At 42.4% G+C, this 21,152-nt stretch overlaps 2 protein-coding genes across 4 annotated transcripts in view; one reads left to right on the top strand and one right to left on the bottom strand.

The window, feature by feature from the left end:
* Positions 1–4,174, top strand: part of LOC123017517 (C-type lectin domain family 5 member A-like) — a 7,830-nt gene extending 3,656 nt beyond the window's left edge. The window contains exons 4-5 of the mRNA XM_044418925.1: positions 1,636–1,745; positions 3,584–4,174. Of these exons, the coding sequence (XP_044274860.1) occupies positions 1,636–1,745; positions 3,584–3,692 (219 nt within the window). The 3' untranslated portion in view covers positions 3,693–4,174. The remainder of the gene's footprint in view (positions 1–1,635; positions 1,746–3,583) is intronic.
* A 2,559-nt stretch (positions 4,175–6,733) lies between these two features.
* LOC123017521 (C-type lectin domain family 5 member A-like) lies at positions 6,734–20,306 on the bottom strand. Of its 3 annotated transcripts, none has more exons than XM_044418933.1 (7): positions 20,198–20,306; positions 17,331–17,510; positions 16,321–16,377; positions 13,599–13,676; positions 12,341–12,489; positions 10,869–10,978; positions 6,734–7,396 (listed from the first exon to the last, which is right to left on the bottom strand). In XM_044418933.1, exons 2-7 carry the CDS (start codon positions 17,407–17,409, stop codon positions 7,279–7,281), a joined length of 591 nt encoding a protein of 196 aa, XP_044274868.1. In that variant the 5' UTR covers positions 17,410–17,510; positions 20,198–20,306; the 3' UTR covers positions 6,734–7,278. The 3 variants fall into 3 exon arrangements, with proteins under 3 accessions (XP_044274868.1, XP_044274869.1, XP_044274867.1); XM_044418934.1 differs by having other exon boundaries at positions 17,331–17,419; XM_044418932.1 differs by having other exon boundaries at positions 17,331–17,523; positions 20,198–20,305.
* Positions 20,307–21,152: the final 846 nt, after the last annotated feature.

Here is a 21,152-nt window from a genome sequence, read left to right as displayed (position 1 = left end):
GAGAGAGAGAGAGAGAGAGAGAGAGAGAGAGAGAGAGAGAGAGAAAATAGCAGCCTTGGGAAAGCCTCATTCAGGGTGGAATCCCAGTGGAGAAAAAAAAGAGTTATGTTTTCATCATTTCCCTGCCATCAGGTGCAATTCTATTCCCACTTATCTAGGAATAAGCCCCACAGAATGCCATGGTGCTTACTTCAGAGTAGACATTTATAGGATTGAACTGCTACTCTTTCTTTTCTTTCCTTTTTTTTTGGAAGATTTTGAAGATTTATTCAGGATTTTGAATGAATTCCCCAATGCTTCTGTCTTCAGCTCTTCCAATTGTCCCATTTTGATTTGTTTCCACATCTCTGGTTGGACAGTTAGGAGAACATTGAGGTGGGAAAAGGCAAATTGGACAATTTTCTAAAATTCTCTATAAACACTTTTGACTGATTGCTATAGTGGACTTATAGTGGAATGATATACCTATTTAGCCAGGAAAGGAGTTCTGCAGTTCCTGAATTCCCCAGGCAGATTGTGCCTTTAATTATTTTCATTCTCTCACTTCCAAGGGGTGAAACAGGTGGCTATCAAATTTGGCATTCAGCCCAGTTTGTCTGTGGAAGAATGAAATATGTTGCTGACAGCTGGAGCAGAAGCAAACATTTACCAACATGTAACATTGTTCAAGGTTTATCACTCTAACTTTGAATGGAAATTTAACACCTGAGTTTTCAAGGTGAATATTTTTCTCAACACTTGGGATAGTCTTCAGAAAACCTGCCAGCCACTAAATGCTGTTTTGTACTAATCCGGCTGTTATAGCCAATTAAATGTAAAGTACAGTTGCAGATCAGCTGTCAAAAATCAAATATTTAAAAAGTTATCAAGAGTTAAAGTGAGACAGCCAACACACACACATACAGTGACTATCTAGCAAACATTAAAACTTTCCTAGGTAAGCTGGTGAATGTTCAACAGAATTGTAGCAGAGTATTTTTTGAGGAATATATTTTTTGAAACAAATAAATTTCAGCTGCATAGGAAATATGATTTGAAGTAAAATTTCATGTTGAGGTGATCATGTATTCATAATTCTTATAATCCCTCCACCCCATATTTCATTATTTTCTGTGGATTTTCATGTCACAAATCATGATCACTTTCCATTTTTAAGATGATTGAAATAAAATAATACACTTGGTTTACACAATTGTGGAAAGGTAGCCGTTAAAGCCAAAAACACTCAAGTGTCTATTGACACCTCAAAAGTCTAACACATTTATTGAGATGTAACATTTTGTAGTACACAAGACACATTTTCACAGACACATCCGGAGAAAAGAAGTCTATACATGGGATTGAGGATCTGTTTTCACTGATGGGAAGGACTTTTCTTGGGAGAACAAGCTGCAGCTGGGGAAGATTCCTTCACCCAGTTTAGATGGTTCCCTCCCTCCCACCTCCTACTCACCATGTTTGCCCCATTTAGCACAGTCTCCTTACTCTCTGCATTATCTTCATGAGGCTGAAGGGGCTCCTTTGGGAAGGAAGGGTTGCAGAAATCCACTTCCGCCAGCACAGTTGATTCAGGTAAAACCTGGGTCCGACCTATGATGTTTTCAGTGAAATATTTTTCAAATGCTTCTTTTCCAGATGTTTCTTATGAATGGAACAAAAAATGGAAACTATTTCCTTGGCCTGACCTGGCAACATTCCAAAGGACAGTGGAGATGGGTTGACAACACAAAGTTCAACCCTAACATGTAAGTTTATCACCACTCCGATCATTTATGATTTTCATAGAGTGATGTGGCAGCGGAAAAGCCAATGGAGGTGCTCCTAAATGCGGATTTTACCATGCTTGGTAAAAAGATGACCTATGACACAGCTCTGAGAAAGGACCTCTGCAGGTTTGGCACTCTGAAGACTTGCCCTGGCCTCTTGCTCTGGTCAACACAGTCCTGCAGAGGTCAAGCAGGAGTAACAGGATATGGTAGCAAGGAGGATGGGGAGCATGGGGGTAGTAGTGTGCTGCATTCCTGCCTTAGGGAATGGGAGAACTTTGGCTGGGGCTGTAAGCCAGCCAGCAAACTTTAGCCCTGATGTGGAAGCTAACTGGGACGTGCTATTCCTTCAACAGCACTCTGATGTGTGTGGCCAGGTGTCCAAGGCAGCATCTTGGCCACTGCATCCCATGCCTCCTGCATCTTCTGGACCAAGCACAAGGGTAGTCCCACACAAAGTGCACCACAGTAATCTGGACATGCATGGATTGCATCACATGGGCATCATTCACGAGTAGGCTGTCACAGGAGATCCTCACCACAGAAGTCTCTTGGACTTCTGATGACCCTGAGGCATCCAGGAGCACCATCAGACTGTAGTGCAACTCCCCAGCTCCTGCAGCCAGGAGACACTCACCTCGAGGGTCACCATCTTGCCAAGATTTAGTCTCAGTTTCTTGGCCCTCACCCATCCTATCACTGTAAATAGGAACCATTTCAGAAGATGCACAACATCTTTTGATTAGAGACCTACCGCTGGGTCACCACAGATCCCTTAATGACCGTTCTCTCTGGCTTCCTATAAAGAAGGGATGGAGAAAGTATAGTCTCCGTGCCCCATGCAACCCGCCGAGCCATTTCTAGTGGCCTGCCAGACCACCTTTGCATCAGTTGTCACAGCAACAGTTCTTGTTTCATGATTATTTCTGCTCTCATCTCCTGCAAGAAATTGGAGATAAGCAGCAGTTGCATCAGCGTGCCAGGGCAGGCAGAGGCTGCAACCTGCCCCATGCCCAGTGGCAGGCTGCTGAATCACTGCTAATCATGGGGATAATGCATTGAAGGAAGGAAGAAAGCTGCAGCTGGACAGCTAGAAGTGTTGCTTCCACGTGCTTAGGCCTCATTAAAAAATATTACCCCATATGGATTGAGTGTAAGGTGCACTGGATGCCTCACGTAATACTGCCCTAAGAGCCAAGTGATTTTATCCTTGAAGTGCATGCAAAATTGTCACAGGAGACCTCTTAGGGTTCCAATGTAAGATTAGCCAGCTAAGACAATAAACAAACTCTGGACTGCCTGGAAAAGCTTTGCTAGAAGGCCGCTGGAGGTTGCAATGGAAATAGTAAATGAAGCCTTGTTTGTTTGTTTGGCTGTCTTTAGTCCCAGACTATATTCAAGCATATCTGGTCAGCATCATGACACATTGTAGCCCACTTATGCTCTAGGCTAATTCTGGCCAATTTCTTCACTAGGGTATTTCATTATAATAATTGTATTCAGTGAGTTGCTGGCTTCCCTTAAAGATCTTGCTGTATTGTTATATGTATTCTTCCTTTGTGTTGCCTGTATCTGAAGCGTTGAATTTGGATAAAAATCCCAATTTAAAAAGAAAAGTCAGAGTATATTTCTGCCCAATCATTCATTGGTGCGATGGTTTCTTTCAGCCTCATTGCACATCACCCATGTAAGAAGCGGTGCTTACACTACTTTGCCAGGACCGTATGGTTACGAATACACCCAGTTGTGTTTATTTGCATAGCTGTTGAGTAAAAGTGACAAGTCCTATTTTTCATTTTTCCCTTCTTTCCTTACAGATTTAATATCCAACGCACAGCTTTTGACTGTGCCTTGATTGGATTTGATTCTTTGGGCGACAGGTCTTGCTCTGTACCAAGTCGCTGGATTTGTGAAGAGAATCTATAGGCGCTCTGTTATGAAGGGGAAGGTTGCAGCAATCTAGAATCAGGATTCTTCCTCCTCTAAGAAACTCCGGCCTTTGGGTAACCCTGGTGGGGCATTCACATTATTTGCATCCAAAGCTGCATTCAGCCAATGTAGAGTTGCCCAGCTGATCACTGCAGGGTTGTGGCTTCCTGTAAAATAGGGGATAGGAATTTGCACACCTTTGTCCTCCTCAGAGATTCTACTTATGCCAAGGGATCCTTCAAGTATCTCTCCCACTCATCTGTATTTAATACAGAAAAGAAAGTTGGGGAGAGGCATTTGCAATGCCAATAAGCATTTTGTCCCATGAATGTTTTAACATGTATGTGACAAACCACTGGAGGCAAGATGCTTAAAGTGTAAAAATTGACAATTATTAGGAGAATAACAATTAGGGCTGTGACCAGCTTAAAGAAATCTAAGTTTATTAATTGAAGGAGTTTCAGGGAGCAATCTTCAGCTCCCTGGGATGGCAGTGAGAGGCCATTGGATATGGGGTGGGGTAGGGGGGAGCCTGTACTTTTGAATGGCTAAGCTGTGGTCTTCTGAATTGCCAACTGAACCCATTTATTGCTTTGTACTTTGGAACTGACTAACCTTTTCCACATTCTGTACTTTTTGCCTGAATCCCTAATGAATAATTTACCCTGTTTTCACCAAGACCTCAAATGCATACTTTGGGGGTGAAAGTGGGAGAGGCTTGCTTAAGGACATAAAAGGGCTGCACAGAAGCCCAGTGCAAAAGTCCACATTGGGATCCTTGGCTAGTCTGTGGACACTGGGGGGCTGGAGAGACTGACCTGTTCTCAGTGGTGGCAGCCGGTCCCAGTGGGAACTGCTGCACCAGGGATGCCTCTGCAGCCAGGGTGCCCACAGGCCCCAGTCTCACATATGGGGATGCCCATAAGCCCCCAAGCTTGTGGGCATCCATGCAGAGCAGGAGCAGCAGGAAAGGGAATCTTCATCTCCCCTGTCCTCCCGCTCTGTATTTTGCTACAGGGTCATCTGGCATGGCTGCTTCCAAAAGAGGTCGAAGAGCCATCAGGATGCCACAAGTCCTGCCCTCTCTGAACTACCATTCCCCAACCCTTCTCCAAAGTCACTTTCCCAACTTCAGAGAGCATCTTGCGCAGCTTTTCCTGAGCAGGCCAGGTTAGCAGGTCAGGGTGCACCTTTTCCCAGTCTCTGACTTCAGAACTGGGTACTCAAACTGTCCTATGTTCCCCCCTCCCCCTGATGCCTAGGGGGTCATAAAATCATTCCTTCCATGGCTAGGGAAGTTTGCCTGACATATCCAACAGAAAGCAGTGAGTTAGCTGAAGTCGAAACATCCTTGGTATTCAGTTGCTTTCTTTGGGGACCTGAGGCAGGTAGTTGCTGGACTGTCCGTGGAAGGACTGTATTTACCTCCATTCTCCTCTGCTTCTATATTTGGGAGGAAAGGCAGAAAAATGGTCTACAACTCTCAGCATGACCCAACTAAACATGGCTGGGGCAGGCTAGGAGTTGTAGAAAAATTTCTGTCTAAGCCTGCATAAGACTATGCCCCAAAGCAGATATTACAAAAACATTATGGGCTGGATTCAGATTTAGGCAATTACAGCTTGATTGACAGAAGACAATGGACTTCCCTGCCACTTCCTCCCCAGAGCATCACCACATCCCCCAGAAATGCCACAGGAAGGGGTGGGGACATGCTGCATGAGGTAGGATATGGCTTCCAAAAGAGGCGATCCCAAAAAACTTACACAGGCACCTTAGACAGGGGAATTTTCCTGTCTGCAAAATGCAGATCCTGCATCCAACCTCAAAAGTCTGCAGTAACCTCATATCCAAAATAAACCAAATTTTTCAACACTGCTCTTGGGTCTTTTTGCTGCTTGGAAAACAGGGGCGGGCAGGCAATAACAGTAAGTTGCATTTCTTCTTGAGCCTGATGAAGCAATAAAACCACAATATCCACTTTCTCTAACCACTCTGACTTTATTTCGAGACATAAAGTTTTGTTCAGTTCTTAGCTCTAGGGGTAGGGGAACCCAACCTTCATTCTGCACCCCTCCTTTTCTTTTGGAACATTATCAAATAATGGCCAACAAAAGCACTCACTGTAGTGCTTGAAACTTACATTTACACACACAATTTTTGCATTAAATCTTTGCTTTCAAAGCCTTTCAAATTAGAATCTTGCAATACAAGTAATAAAGGAAACAAGCCAAGTTATAAGTAGCCATTAAGGAGATGCCACTGAAGGATTCCAAAATGAATCCTCCTTGTCCCTTCCAAACCAAAGAGTTGACTCCACCTTCAGGGTGGATCCTGCTGCTTATGGGACAATTGCCTGATGCTTCTCAGTCAGTCTGCTCTTTACCCTGATGCTGAACGATTGGACTAATGATGTTAGGTCCATCCCCACCCACATCAGCTTGTTCACTACACCTTCCCAGAAAGTCAGAGACTGTCTGGGTCTCAGAAACTGCTTGGCTTATCTCTGGGCCCACTGGCCTTGGTAAATGAATGGGAAATTCCAGCCCTGCCTCTTCCACTTTGAAGAAGGAACTGGCGCAAGCCCACAGCAGCCTCCACTGTCCTGCCAGTCAGGAAAGTGATGAACAGCCCCAGAGAGGAGGATTGGACTCGGGGCTGTACATAGATTCCATAGCACATCATTTGGAATCCATCCTACCTCCCATCCAGCAGCGGCTTCCCCAAGAAAGAGAGGGATCGGTCCTCCTTTTGTCCCTGAAGCGATCATGGGAAGGGAAGACTGGGCTCAATTTTTCAGTTATCAGTTTGCTGTGGGGAAAGGAGTGCAGGGGACAATATAAAAAGAGGGCTTTCACTCCCTCTCGGTGCCCACTAGTAAGAATGTCTTATGGCCCCAGCTTTTGCCGTGCGACACAGGATGGATAGACCTGACAATTTTAGTATTTTCCTGTTTCTCATTTTCCAGCCCTTAGTTCATTTTGTCTCATTAAGGCATCAGTCTGAATCTTTAAAAAGACACTTGTCCAGAAAAGATCTTCACATGCATTTTCATGTTTATTCTTCTAATACATGCATTTTTGTCAAGTATACACATATATTTTACAAACCACTTTCTCTTATATAACATTTTTTGCATGTTTTTGCTAACATGAATTTTTGTATGCAATTTTAGTTTGGAATATCATAGCACAAGGCTCCAAGATGAGTATTTGGAGAAGAATAACTGATTAATAACTAATAAGATACCTATTTAGAAATTATGACTTTGAAATGTTTGTGAACTAAATTCTTCCCAATCACTATGTAGGATGCATCAAATCGAGAATTAGCACAAAGTTTCTTCATGTGAAAAAATTACTCGACTGTTAGCTTCCTGAGGGAAGTGCTTCCTGCTTACATTATAAAGTGCCACGAATATTGGTTGGCAGCGTATTCTAGGAAATAGCAGCAACAAGTATAATAAATGGCAAACATTAGAAAAAGTCACAATCAAATTTTAAAATATTGTTTAACAATTAAGAATAATTGTCCTTTTTTTCTCCTGCCCCTTCTGTCCTTGTATCACTTTTTGTCCAAAGAATTAGCTAATCTGTTTCTCACAGATCCAGCGACTTTCTTTGTAGCATGATGCTGGGTGTACATCTCTTGCTCTAATTGTTGCACAGTCTTGTCCCATTTCCTTTTGTTTCTTAGTGAAGCTGTAAAAATAGAGCCACAGAACAGTGAGAAAGACTGAGTTTGCTACTATGAAAAATAATGAACAATGATAGGCTAATGGTGAAATCCTAGGCATACTAGAGAGGAAATGCAGGGAGCTCTGGGGCTTTCTCCTCCCTAAATATGCGTAGGATTGCACTGTAAGAATAAAATCCAGTGTAAGTTTAGGGGAGTAGAGCTGCTAAAATAAATGGTACTTCAGTCAGGAATGACTAGAGTCCCATTCATTTAGTCTTAGACAGGACTTGTTTTAGATTTTATACTAAGGCCCTGTTTGTTTGCCGGAGGGCTTTGTTAACAAACTGGTAGAGGAAGGAGATAATAGGTCAAAGCACCATGCCTCACCCATCCTGAATGAGCAGCTGTCAAGTCCCATTGCTGCTTACCCACACTCAGTTTGCCTCTTGGAAAGACACTTTGGGTACCAGAAGCCACTACGAATTGGACTACAGTTGAACCACTGGCCTCCAGTTGCTGAATTTTAACCCGAGAACACACGAGGGCAGTAATCTTCAACTTCTTCAGACAAGGGACATACCTTCAGTCCAAACATGCAACATGAAACTTTTTTATTTAATGTGTCTATTTTTCTTCTCCTACTGCCTCAGGGTTTCTCTACTTCCTTTTCTCTCTCTCTCTCTCTCTCTCTCTCTCTCTCTCCCCTACCCATTGCAAACTAAATTAATGTGTTGGTGTCTCTATTGCAATGGACCAGCAATGGACCAAGTTGACCAGTTAGGAGCAGACCAGCTTCAGATCCTGACCAGCCAGCAGAAGACCAGTGCTCTTGCACACTACAACACGCACAAGGAATATCTGACTATACTGGAATGGGTGTCTCATGAATCCTGTGGCTGGCAATAATAAAACTTATTAGAAACAAAAACTGAAATGCAGCAGTTCAAGAAGAACAGCAGCACCCAACCCAACAGATGAACTTCCATGCTAAAGCCCGGCTTGAATTAAAAAACAAAACAAAACTCTTTGCCTGCTGATAAAAGGACAGCAGAAAGAAACTGCCAACCTAGCCTCCTTTGCCAGGGAGTTCCAATTTTGGCCACGCTCCTGCCACTTGGTCTCCGTACCAGCTCTCATGTCTCTCTAGAACCACGGACCAAATGTTCACATCACTGCCAGTGCAGGGAGGGACACTTAGAAGCAACCAGCTGCAAAAGCGGATGAGGCTTCTCCATCACATGTCTCCCCCAGTGGTTCTTCCTAATCAGAGACAGTCCTGCTTTTGCTATCCATTTCTGGTAAATCTCTGCCCCTATTTTCTCCCTCCTTCAAGCTGCCTTTCTAGTGTTTTGCTATTGTAAGCAACTAGCATTGTCATTCTTCAGATTCCAGTGTCTCCTGCATTTCTGTTGGAGTTAAAATTTCTGAACAGGAAAGAGCAAGCACACAGAACATCTGATATATTTGGCAAATAGCCATCATTTGGTGGTAGAACATGCAACAAGTCCCCTGTTCAGTCCCTGGCATTCTGTATTTTCACAAAGGAATGGGTAGCAGGGGAGGGGAAAGACCCTTTGCTGCCTGAGCCCTTGCACAGCTTCTGGCAGTCAAGCATATAATGTACAGCTGGATGGGTCAAGGCTGTAACTCCATATAAGGCAGTTTCTTATGCTGCCATTAATATGATTCATGCTGAGCTCTCCAAACCAGTAATGTATTTTCCAGGGCTGTTGCATCTGTCCAGCTGATTGTTAAGCAAGGGAAGAAACAAATTGTGTTCACATGTGTACAAGGCAAGGCTGTCAGCAAACGATTGTTGCAAATGGCAAGCAGGAAGGAGCTTCTCCTCACAGATGATAAGTGAAGGGGTTTGGGTAGAGACCCTTGCTGTGACCGCTGGGTGTATCCTGCTTCTCATCTGTGAGATAGTGGAGGGCAGAACGATTGTTAAGAGCAAGGCAGAAGAACTGGGCAGACACTGAGATGCAGGCACAAGAAATGCGGCATTGTTGCCTTTCTCTCATCTTATACTAAACCAGAGTGAGCAGCTTTTCAAGTCTGTGGGCACAGTTGGAAACTTTGAGAACTGACCTGGGAACGACCATAAAACAGCTGCCAGGGATGCACATAGTGACTCACCAAGGAACAGTAACCTGCTCACAAGAGCAACTACGCTGACAGCAACCAAGGGTTTCCACTTTGCTTTGAAACAAACATAGCAACCAATAAGAAGGCATCAATCTATTTTTAAACTAAAAATGGAGAGGAATGGCATGTCTTGGTGGGCACCAGGAAAGAACCCTTGCAGTGCCCCAGAGCCCAAGGGCAACACCTGACCTATCTCTGTGCTAACTGTAGAAAAGGTCCTCTCCTTCTTGTCTTCTGGGAGCCCCAGGTAATCACTCTCCCAAAGATACATCCACACTATGTGCAACAGAAGGTATTGTGGTCAATTGCTCTTCCATGCCTGCACAGAAGATTCCCCATGTAAGATGCAGTCCATCAGCTTCAAGGACAGACATACTTGAGGAAACTGATCTTTGCTTACTTTGATGTGAAACAACCTGTTAGTCACCTATTGGACTAACATGTGGATTCAAACATAAATATACTTTTATTTCACATTTCTCTAAATCTTGCAGGGCAATTCCTGCCTTAAACCCTCCCCCACTCTAACACCACACCAGACTAGTTTCAAATGCACACTGTATGTTAAAATACATTTTAAATACTTTGAGATAAATGTGTGTGAGTGTATGTGCATGTTTGAAAAAATACATACTTATTTTGTAATTTTTAAAAAAAATCAGGTCCAGAGTGTGGACTTATGGCTTATATGGCATCCATAATGTTGGAGTTAAGCAGGTGTGGGGCTGGCCTGGGCTTGGAGGGAGACCACCTGGAAGCTGCATGTAGCTAACTTGAGCTCCACAACAGGAGAAAGATGGGATATAAATTGTTGCTGTTGTTAGTCGTGAAGTCGTGTCCAACCCATCACAACCCCATGGACAACATTCCTCCAGGCCTTCCTGTCCTCCACCATCCCCTGGAGTCCACTCAAGCTCACACCGACTGCTTCAGTGACTCCATCCAGCCACCTCATTCTGTGCCTCCCCTTCTTCTTTTGCCATCTATTGTTCCCAGCATTAGGCTCTTCTCCAGAGAGTCCTTCCGTCTCATTAGGTGGTCAAAGTATTTGAGTTTCATCTTCAGTATCTGGCCTTCTAAAGAGCACTCAGGGTTGATCTCCTCTAGGACTGACGGTTTGATCGCCTTGCGGTGCAAGGGACTCACAGGAGTCTCCTCCAGCACCACAATATATTGTATTTATATTCATGTATATAAATATGTATTTATATAATACATTTTAGATTTTATAAACAATGTGCATGTGAATGAAATTGGGCAGAACAGAACGGCACACGTGAAACTGACACAGACAGAAAATTATGCTGAACTGCCCATCAGAGAAGTAAAAGAGAAGATGAAACATACAGGTTCCAGCTAGGTTCTGTGCCATCAGTCCACCGCCATTTCTTGTTGTTCTCTGAATATGTCAGCCCAATGAAATAATCAGCCGCTGTTGCTTTATTAACAATAAACTCCTGGCAAGAAAAGCAAATGGCACCAATCAGAGGGCAGAGAAAATCACGAATGCCTAGGGATGCCAGTTCAAAATGAGCAGTTCCTGTGCTTTTATCCTGTTCAAGAGAGTCATGTGCCATACTGGACTGAAGGCACACCTGTCAAAAATCCCTCCTCTGTTGAAGTTTAACAGCTAAAGCGGCACGCATCTTGTTCCACTTTTACTCCTGGCCTCTTAAATAAGCATGGTAAAAAGAACATGGATGTAGCAAACCCAGCTTTCCCCATCACACTAGATACAGAATTGGCATTTTTTCAGAGCAGACTTCACAGAATAGTGTTTCAAGGACAATGAAAAGGCACCAGTTTTATTTCCACCACACTTAAAATGTTGATTCTGTCTTCACCTGCAGTAAGAAGCCTTTTCTTCCCCTTTCTGTGGGATGTCTTTTAAGAGGTGGTTCAGGCCCTAGCGTTGCTGATATTTTATTTCCTCTGTTCTTCTGCTTTTGAGGGCTCAATCGTATGCATGCTTAGACAGAAAAAGTTCTCCAATTCCCAAAGAGGGGCTTGACCTGCAGCCATTGACTATAATACTTGTCAGAAACTCCAAATAAAACCTAAATGAATTAACAAGGATTGCTTCTCTCACCAAAAGCTGTCTAATTTCTACAGACTGCATTGCTTCTAACAGCACAAAGCAAGACTTAGCCTTGACCCCTGCGACTGACCCCATTCCTCTATACTGCCCAGATCCTGCATTAGAGCATTATGAAATTATAATGGTAACATCTGAGATTTCTCCCATACAATATCAAGTATATGTAAAAAATTAAAACCAGCTAAGAGCAGCAAGGTCATTAGGTTGCAGATCATAATATATGCCATGAGTAGATGAATTGCCTCAATTTCAAGCTGTAATCCTGCACAAAATTAGGTTGCTTAATGGCATTGATTTTGATGCTGTTTTAAGCAATTTTACAGGATTGCAGCCTTACGTTGCTTTCCTCTGGACATTTTTCTCATTCCTCTTGATGAACCTCTCTCCTCTACCTCTTGGTTTTCTATGCCCCTGCTGCATTTCCTCCGCATGGGTCACAAATACTGCATGCCTGTTCAACGTTGCCTTAGATGGTTAAGTCTTAACAGAGACACCATTAAGCATGCTTATCTGCTCCAAAGAGAACATATGAATTGCTAGTGTAAACCTTACAGCTATGCATGCTTTGAACCTTTTCCTAGGATCTCCAGGGTAACAGGACTGTGGCAGGATTACTCATAGACAGGATGTTCTAAAGATGCTTAGGCCAGTTCTTCTGGATGATTAAACACATGCTTCATAAGGGTGCCACGTTTTCTCCTCAAGGGGGCCTCAACCTTACCAGTTCTGCTTTGTCATTGATGGTCACCAGGTTTGAGTTCCATTCTATGCATTCCATTTGGCTGTTGAACCATACATCTGGCACTTCAGAAAACCAGTACTCACTCCCTCTGAATCCTTCCCACCTTGGAACAGGCCTAGAAACTGGGGCTGCAGCAGGATACAGGGAGATAATGGCGCACATAAGGACCCAGGTCATCATCTGAAGTTCATCTTGCAGCTTGCCCTAACCACCCACCACCTGCAGAAGAAGGGCCAATTTCAAATGTGTGTGCATGTTGGAAAAAGCCAGGGAGGGAAGTTAAGTTTTGTAAGATGGAGACAAGATTTACAGCAAGGTTCAGATCCTCAGTTAACTATATTCAAGACTACTGAAGAATATTTGATGTTATGTATGTTATATACTGGATAACAGCCAAAGATACAGAACTGTTTCCTCGTGGGTGTTGTCCCTGCTGGCCATCCATGTGTTCAATGAACACATGAAATGGGGCGAGAGGCCACACCCTCCAGCCCCACTCCTCCCTCCTGTGATACGTGAGGAAGGGATTCTTCCACATAACCGTATGCACAATTGCCATTCCACCAATCTGTTGAAAACCTCATTGCCCCAAGATTCCCAATCAGGTGCAGAAGCCTATTTGAATACGGCTGTACACTGCTTTTACACTCAACACATGGGTGTCAAGGGTGAGATTGGCAGGTGCACTAGTATCTTGGGGAGGCCAAGCAGTTTGGTTTCTTCTTGCCTTCACTCCACATATGGCAGGGGAGAAATGACTAACAGTCCATCCATACTCCTGAGCAACAAATGTATGTGCTTTAAGGAGGGAAGGGGAGGAATGACTTTCGCTCGGTGGTGGATCTTAATGGTGTTCATCATCTGGTTACAGACACAAGTACATCCACTTAATTCAAAAGAATGGCAAGCTGTGGAAAATTCATTCCTGACATCACAAAAAGGAAGAAAAGCTTGCAGAGAAAACTTGCCAGATTATTTGGGATACCAGATATAGCTTGGAGAATAGTACTGCTGTGTGTCTGTGTGGTTTGCATATTTTCTATCTGCTCAACCTGTACATTTGCATGTATCAGGAAGAGCACCACAAATCTCCAGTACCTTCTCATTGCAAGAAAACAATTCTTGAGCAACTCATGTGTTAGTCTAACAGCTCAATAAAATAGATACAATTGGCTTTTTGTTCCCAATTTTGTGATATCAAAGACCAAATTATATTTCTTATTTAGTAATTTGTTACCTTTGAATGTGGTTTTAATTCCGGCTCTTGGAGAAACCGTAGATGTAACTTCAGGCAGGATTTGAGTAGTCTGCAACACTAAAAAGTAATATAGTTTTGGCCTCTATTATCTACTCTGAACAGCTTTACTATAGCAGGCTGGAGAAAATGCTAATCAAATCAGTTTAAGAATATAAGAGTCATGCTAAAGTAGACCAAATCTAGATAGGCATTCTGTTCACCTTGTGGCAAAAGCAACCTCCCATACATTTTTCCCAGCGGCTGGTATATTATCACGAATAGTGGAGGTAGAATATGGTTATCACAACTAGTAGCTACTGATAGCCATATACTGATAGTTTGATTTCCAGGAGCACTATGCTCATTATTATTCCATTTGGGGCTGAAAATAGTAATTTTGGTGGGCATTTTCTAAAACTCATTGGTTTGAATCCAGATATTTAGCTGTACTTTCTTCCCAGTGAAATCACAGCTAACATTTCACATGGATTTCAATGGCTGTAACTCTAGCTACCTTAGTTTGAGCCACATGATTGTACAAGTATTCCCATCCATACTATTTTACTTGGTCAGTGCCATTTTTCTTTGACTGCTTGTGGTTCAGCAGTATTTTTCCCACATATTGGTGCTTCTCTCCATAGGAATCACTTGGTTGGGCTAAAGTATGATGTCAATAAGGATGAAAGAGGGAAATGCTTCCTGGTTTAATAGCATGGGTGGGGCTATCCAATCAGGGATCACATAGTTAACAGAACAATATTCTTATGCTAAGTAGTCTTAAAGCCCCCTTCATGGATCACTGCCTTGCCTTGGCAGCTTGTGTAGCTCAATGAAGCTATGAGCTATGCCATGCAGGGGCACCCAAGACGGTCAGGTCATGGCAGTGAGCTCTGACAGAAGGTGATCCACTGGAGGAGGACATGGCAACCCACTCCAGTACCCTTGCCATGAAAACCCCATGGACAGTATCAAAAGGCAAAGAGATATGATGCCGAAAGATGAGCCCCTCAAGTCGGAAGGTGTCCAATGTGCTACTGGGGAAGAGCAGAGGGCTAGTACTAGTAGCAGCAGCAAGAATGAAGCGACTGGGTCAAAGCTGAAAGGACACTCAGTTGTCGATGTATCTGGTGGTGAAAGGAGAGTCCTCGGCTGCAAAGATCTATACTCCATAGGAACCTGGAATGTAAGATCCATGAATCAAGGCAAGCTGGACGTGGTCAAACATGAGATGACAGGACTGAACATTGACATCTTAGGAATCAGTGAACTAAAATGGACAGGAATGGATGAATTTAATTCAGATGACCATCATGTAGACTACTGCAGGCAAGAATCCCTCAGAAGAAATGGAGTAGCCCTCATAGTCAATAAAAAAGTAGGAAAAGCAGTACTGGGATACAATCTCCAAAATGACAGAATGATCTCAGTTCAAATCCAAGGCAAACCATTCAACACCACAGTAGTCCAAGTCTATGTCCCAACCACTGATGCTGAAGAGGCGGAAGTTGACCGGTTCTATGAAAGCCTACAACACCTTCTAGAAATAACACCAAAAAATGATGTCCTTATCATCATGGGGGATTGGAATGCCAAAAGATAACCGGAATAACAGGCAAGTTTGGCCTTGAAGTACAAAATGAAGCAGGGCACAGGCTGGTAGAATTTTGTCAAGAAAATACAATGGTCATAGCAAACACTCTTTTCCAACAACCCAAGAGACGACTCTACACATGGACATCACCAGATGGTCAACACAGAAATCAGACTGACTATAGAGAAGCTCTATACAGTCAGTAAAAAAAAGACCAGGAGCTGACTGTTGCAAAATTTAGGCTTAAACTGAATATACAGTATGTATGTATGTATGTATGTACGTATTTAGAAAATTTGTAGGCCGTCCTACAAAAGATGAAAATTTGTCATCTCTGGATGACTTACATTATTTCAATAGAGGTGACAAATAGATTTAAGGAATTAGATCTGATAGAGTGCCTGCAGAACTGTGGACGGAGGTAGCAACTAAAACAAAGAAAAAGAAATGCAAGAAAGCAAAATGGCTATCTGAGGAAGCTTTACAAATAGCTGAGGAAAGAAGAGAAGTGAAAAGCAAGGGAGAAAGGGAAAGATACACCCAATGGAATGCAGAATTCCAGAGAATAGCTAGGAGAGATAAGAAGGCCTTCTTAAAGGAACAGTGTAAAGAAATAGAAGAAAACAATATAATAGTAAAGACAAGAGATATCTCTTCAAGAAAACTGGAGATATGAAGGGAACATTTCATGCCAAAATGGACAAAAATGGCAGGGGCCTAACAAAGGCAGAAGAGATTAAGAAGAGGTGGCAAGATTACACAGAAGAACTGTACAAGAAAGATCTTAACGTCCCTGATAACCACAATGTGGAGGAGACAGTATGAGGTGGATAGATGGAGTTACTGAAGCAGTCGGTGTGAGCTTAGCTGGACTCTGAGGGATGGTGGAGGACAGGAGAGCCTGGAAGAATGTCATTCATGGCATTGCGATGGGTTGGGCACGGCTTTGTGACTAACATAACATGTAAGTCTTAAAGCATACTGAAAAGCTGTTAGGCATTTTTCAAAATGGGAAGTGTTTCAGCTCAGTGGTAAATAATACGGTTTCCTTTCAAACCTCCCTCCCCCCCCCAAGCGCACACACGCGCACACGCACACACTTATGTAATTTGCCAAGTTCCCCAGACTTGCCTGTGAAATTCTTCTCAGGAATGAAGCTGATATTCCCCCTGGGAAAGATTTGTGGAACTGAAAACAAATGTATTTTGAATGACTTCTGATAAACATTCTTTAGTCTTGCAAAAATACAGTACAATTAAAAGCAATAGCTTTGTCATTGCCCTTCATGTTATCTAAGAGAGCTCACTTGGCACATTAGCTAAAAGAAAAGGGAAGTCCCTAGTTTAAATCTCAGTGCTGTCAAAGAAATCTTATAGGCATGTCTACTCACAGGTAACCCCCACTGAGTTCAGTGGGACATATTCTCAGATAAGTGTTTATATGGGATTACAGGCAACCTATGGCAAGTTGCCTTAGCTGAGTTGCTTTATTAAATAATCTTAACGATCTACTTCAAAGTGATGTCGCAAGAGACGACTGCAATAATGTGCATAAAGCACTACTTCAACCTATATTGGTGATGTGAAACAGGTACTTTGAATATTGTGTGCATATGTGTAAGCATGCACGTGCGCACATGTGTACACACACACAATTAGTAATACTTTCAAGACTTCAGAGTATCTCTGTTACATTGTGTCTATATTTTGTGGATTGGTCCCGCCTCTTTTTTTTCTGAATGCATGTGAGTGGTTCTGTTTTTGTATTCTTGGTTTTTTTTTTTTTTTTTTGCTGATGTTTGGTTTTGTTGGGAGACTGTGAAAGCTACATTTTTAAAAAGAGAAAAAAGAAAAGCATTATATAAACCCTATGTACAATGTTATTATTTGCAGTCTTACACATTGAGGCATGAGAAACATGAGACTAGACATGTTTACAAACCAGTGGAATAGAAAGCTTCAGTGTCTATGAACTATGGTTTTCATTTCTCAAGACATAAGATACATATTTCAAGACCAAAAGACCCCCATGTCTTGTACACCCATATACACACACACACAAGGAAAAAAGGAACATATTTTGAATACAGAGAAATTCAAGGCAACACTGAAACTTGGCATTAAACAGCAACAAATACTCACTGAAAATAAGAAATAGGAACATCCCTGTAAACTTGACCAATATGAGGATTATTCCAGGAGCTGCCCATTGCCACATCATGCTGGCTAATCTAAAAGCAGGCAGTAGGACTTCACTAGTAATGAATGGCCACGATCCAAAATATCTTGTGCCACATGTAATAGTAGGCTAATTGTTCAGCACTGCATACAAAATCTGATTAAATCAAAAGACAGTTGTGCATAAAATCAAGCCCCACTGAAACCATAATTACAGATAATTTAAAATTTGTGTCAACATTTTTAATAAATTTACTAGGTTGTATACCTCCCAGAACCAAATATAAACCCATACATTTCAAAGCTTAAGAAGCATGTCATGAGAAAACCAAAAATGCATCAGTTAACATGCACACATTTGAAAAAGTACAACTCCCCACATGGATTCTAAAATGCACACAAACACATCTCAGTCAATGGGTGCATGTGTACAACAATACACAGGGGAAATGTGGATAGAATATGTACAAATCTGTGCAAAAAAGCAAGATATAAACCCATATGGAACCATGATGGCACAAGCTTAGCAGCAATTAATGAGAACCTTGATGAGATTGAGTTCAACTAGTCTGCCCAACCCTAGAGAGTATAACCTTTTTCCCAGTGATGTCAATAAATATCATGATAAGCATGAATAAACACAACTGGATTAGAGAAAAGGATCCTTCCTGCACCTCAGCACAGGGGCACTTTCATCAAGATGAGGAGGAGGAGGAGGAGAAAGCAAAGGGTTACTTAATGCCTGGGCCCATTTCCACCCACCCATTAATTCTACTATAATTGTATCCCGTTGTTGTATATAATGTACATGCACAATAAACCAAGTGAATACAAAGAAGTTTTATATTTCTCAAAATCTCATCACTGTATCTAATGGAGGGCAGAATTCAGCCCCTAAGCCTGTGGTTCCTAACCTCCCAGATATAAAGACCACCAGTATTACAGAGCCAATTGTACACTCTGCCTATGCATTCAAAATATGTGGCCAAGAGAACAGAGGCAGCAGAAGGAGGGAGCTTGAGCACCATCCTTATGATAGCTGGAAAAAGAATGTGAAGGCTTGGAGAAGGTAACTTCCTCCAGCATCACCCTATCTTCTGGGAGCAGGGTGCCTCATGGAGCAAGCTAACAATACTGCTGCAATCTGTCTCCCCCTCCATCTGAGCTCTTAGACCTGATCACCTAGTTGTAGCCAGTGTAATAATTCTTTGTATCTGTAATTCTTTGTCAAAATGTATGAATGTGGGATGCACTTTTTACCTTTTATCATTGTATTCAATAGACACAGCATTTCTCAACTTTTTTCTCATAATAAAGTTTCACCAGGTTTTGAATATTGAGCCATCTTTGTAATATGGGTTTTCATTCATAGACCCTTACAAGTGTTTGCAAAAATTTCGCTCCATATTTAGTGGGATTTACTTTCAGTTAAGCATACACAGAATTACCTGACCGTAAGCCCCAATACATTTTTACATCTCACATTTGAGTAAGCATGTGTAGGCTGACCCTGTTATTGCTTTGTTGCCATTTCTTGACAGGCATCAAACACCAAGGCATCCTCATAATCAATCAACTTCAGTGCTCTTGAGTGATGCCCAGTAATGCCTTTAAGCCACCCAGAAGCACCAAGTATGCAGTATTTGCTGCCAAACACTTCTTACCACTACAATCAGATGTACAATTCTAATCTCAGTATTTGGCGGAAATTCATGTACTTGGAAAGATCTAGAGCAGGGGTCCTCAAACTTTTTACACAGGGGGCCAATTCACTGTCCCTCAGACTGTTGGGGGGCCGGATTATAGTTAGGAAAATTAAAATTAAAATTAATTTAAAAATTAATTAAAATTAAAATTAATTTAAAAATTTAAAAGTTAAAAGTTAATTAAAATCAAAAATTAATTAAAAATTAAAAATGCTCCTTTCACTCGGGCTGCAGCAGAAGTCCAAGATGACGCCGTGCTGCCCACTGAAAATGCTATATGTGAACATCTCCACCTGGGTTGGAGCTATTTAAAAAGGGTTTGAAAAGTGGGGTAAGGACATTATACAGGTATATAGATTCTATATGGCTGTATAGTTTTCTGGCAAAAACACTTAATTCCACTTTAAAACTGGAGTTTTATCTGTCACAGCGACTTCCATTTTTACATGTTTCCAAAGTGTCAGAATCTTGGAAACAAATGAAAAAGTGAAGATAATCCTTTGGACATAAGTCCCCCCCCCCCAAATAATTGCCAGAATGGGGGTGAATTACCCTCTTTTCGTAAGATCATTCATGCCTTTCATTACTGCTAACAAATCACCTTTTGCCCCTCCTTAGATGGAACCAAAGGAGAAAATAAATATACCTGAAGCCTCTATGAGGCAATGCCTAGGATAGGTACCTACAGGACTTGACCAGAAGACATCCTTAGCACATTACAAGCACAGCCAATCCTTCTATTAGAGATTGTGCTGCTGTTGAAACAGGGATCATAAAAGCCAGCTTGGCAGCTGGCTTTCAGCATCTCCAGGGAAAAACAGTTTCAATTACAAATAAGCTGCAGCAATCTGAAAATGATCACAGCAGGGATGAGAAGTCAATAGCAGCTGTTCCCAGGTGCTGGTTGGGCAATTTGGAAGCAACTGGCACAGGTGGGTGCTTGGACAGGCTGGCCAAGAGATGGGTTGGTTGCCCAGGACCAGACTGCAGAATAACCCAACCAGAACCTGAGGAACAAGCCATGGTTTTCTGCTCCCACACAGGTCATCCTGTGGGACCCTTATAATATTCAGAATCTAGCCACATTTTTTTTTAAAGTGGAAATAGATAAACAGCAATTTTTACTTATCAGAAAGACTCTGTAGTGATGTGAAAGCTTGCCGGTTCAGTGCCTCAGCAGAAGAAAAAAGCACATTTGATCTTCTTTCCTTTCCTCATATCCTGTGGTTCCTCTTTTCTTCTCTGCTGTGTGGTAGCAGGGAGACGTTTTTCTCCGTTCTTATTTTTAGTAGGCACCTACTAAGCAGTAGCAGGGGATGATGCTGCTGCTTCTCCTTCTGTGTCAACATGCTGACATTATGCTTCATAGTTCCTCTTATGAAACATTTCTTCTCATGGCTTTCTATTAAGCAAGAGTTTTGGAAATCAGACTGCGCTCTTCACTGTCACCACTATGACTATCCCCACCATTCAGAGTGTGCATATCAGCACCAAGCCTGCAACCCTGTGCCAACTTAGCTGAGTGTAAGCCCCCTGAATTCAGGGGGACTTAACGTCTGAGCAGATAATATCCTGATGCAAGAGCTGCTCCTGGTTGCCCATTGTTGCACCTTCTTCAGTGCTACAATATCTTTTTTATGTGTTGTGACCAGCAATGTACACAGTATGCTGAGTGTACAATAGTGGCACTAACTGTGGTGTACATTATTGGCATTTTGATTTTCCAGCTGCCACCACCGAGAGTAAAACAAACCCAGTACCTCAGCCCTTTGGTGACAACCAACCAAAGGTCTCACGGAGTTCTTTGTGTTGGGCATCTTTGCAGCCTTCCTATGTCCTTAAAAGAGACCAGCTAGATTGTACGTTGCTGCTCAGTCCAATCCAAATTTTCACTTTGGTTCCACCAGTATAAAAACATAGAGGTTTTTCCCAGTACTTGGCTAACATTACCAGTGCCCCATTGAGAAAGGCTTTGACATCTCTGCGCCTGCAGACAATGGCCTCTGCATATCTTGAAGGGAGATATCTTAAGTTCCCTGGTGAGCAATGCCTCTGCTCTGTTGGTCAGGTGGAGGACAGT

This window comes from Varanus komodoensis, unplaced genomic scaffold (genome assembly GCF_004798865.1).
Source record: "Varanus komodoensis strain SLA01 unplaced genomic scaffold, ASM479886v1 scaffold94, whole genome shotgun sequence".
Classification (NCBI taxonomy): domain Eukaryota; kingdom Metazoa; phylum Chordata; class Lepidosauria; order Squamata; family Varanidae; genus Varanus; species Varanus komodoensis.
Note: the sequence above shows the minus strand (reverse complement) of the source record. Positions and strands in the feature narration are given on the sequence as shown.

Bases quoted from the DNA above. Each gene is read 5' to 3' on its own strand.
- LOC123017521 (XM_044418933.1), bottom strand. From the start codon at position 17,409: ATGATGTGGCAATGGGCAGCTCCTGGAATAATCCTCATATTGGTCAAG. The intron at 10,979-12,340 runs GTAAGGTTGAGG...TTTTCTTGCCAG, and splicing joins TCAATGACAAAGCAGAACTG to GAGTTTATTGTTAATAAAGC. The intron at 7,397-10,868 runs GTATGTTTCATC...CTATTTTTACAG, and splicing joins ACAGAACCTAGCTGGAACCT to CTTCACTAAGAAACAAAAGG.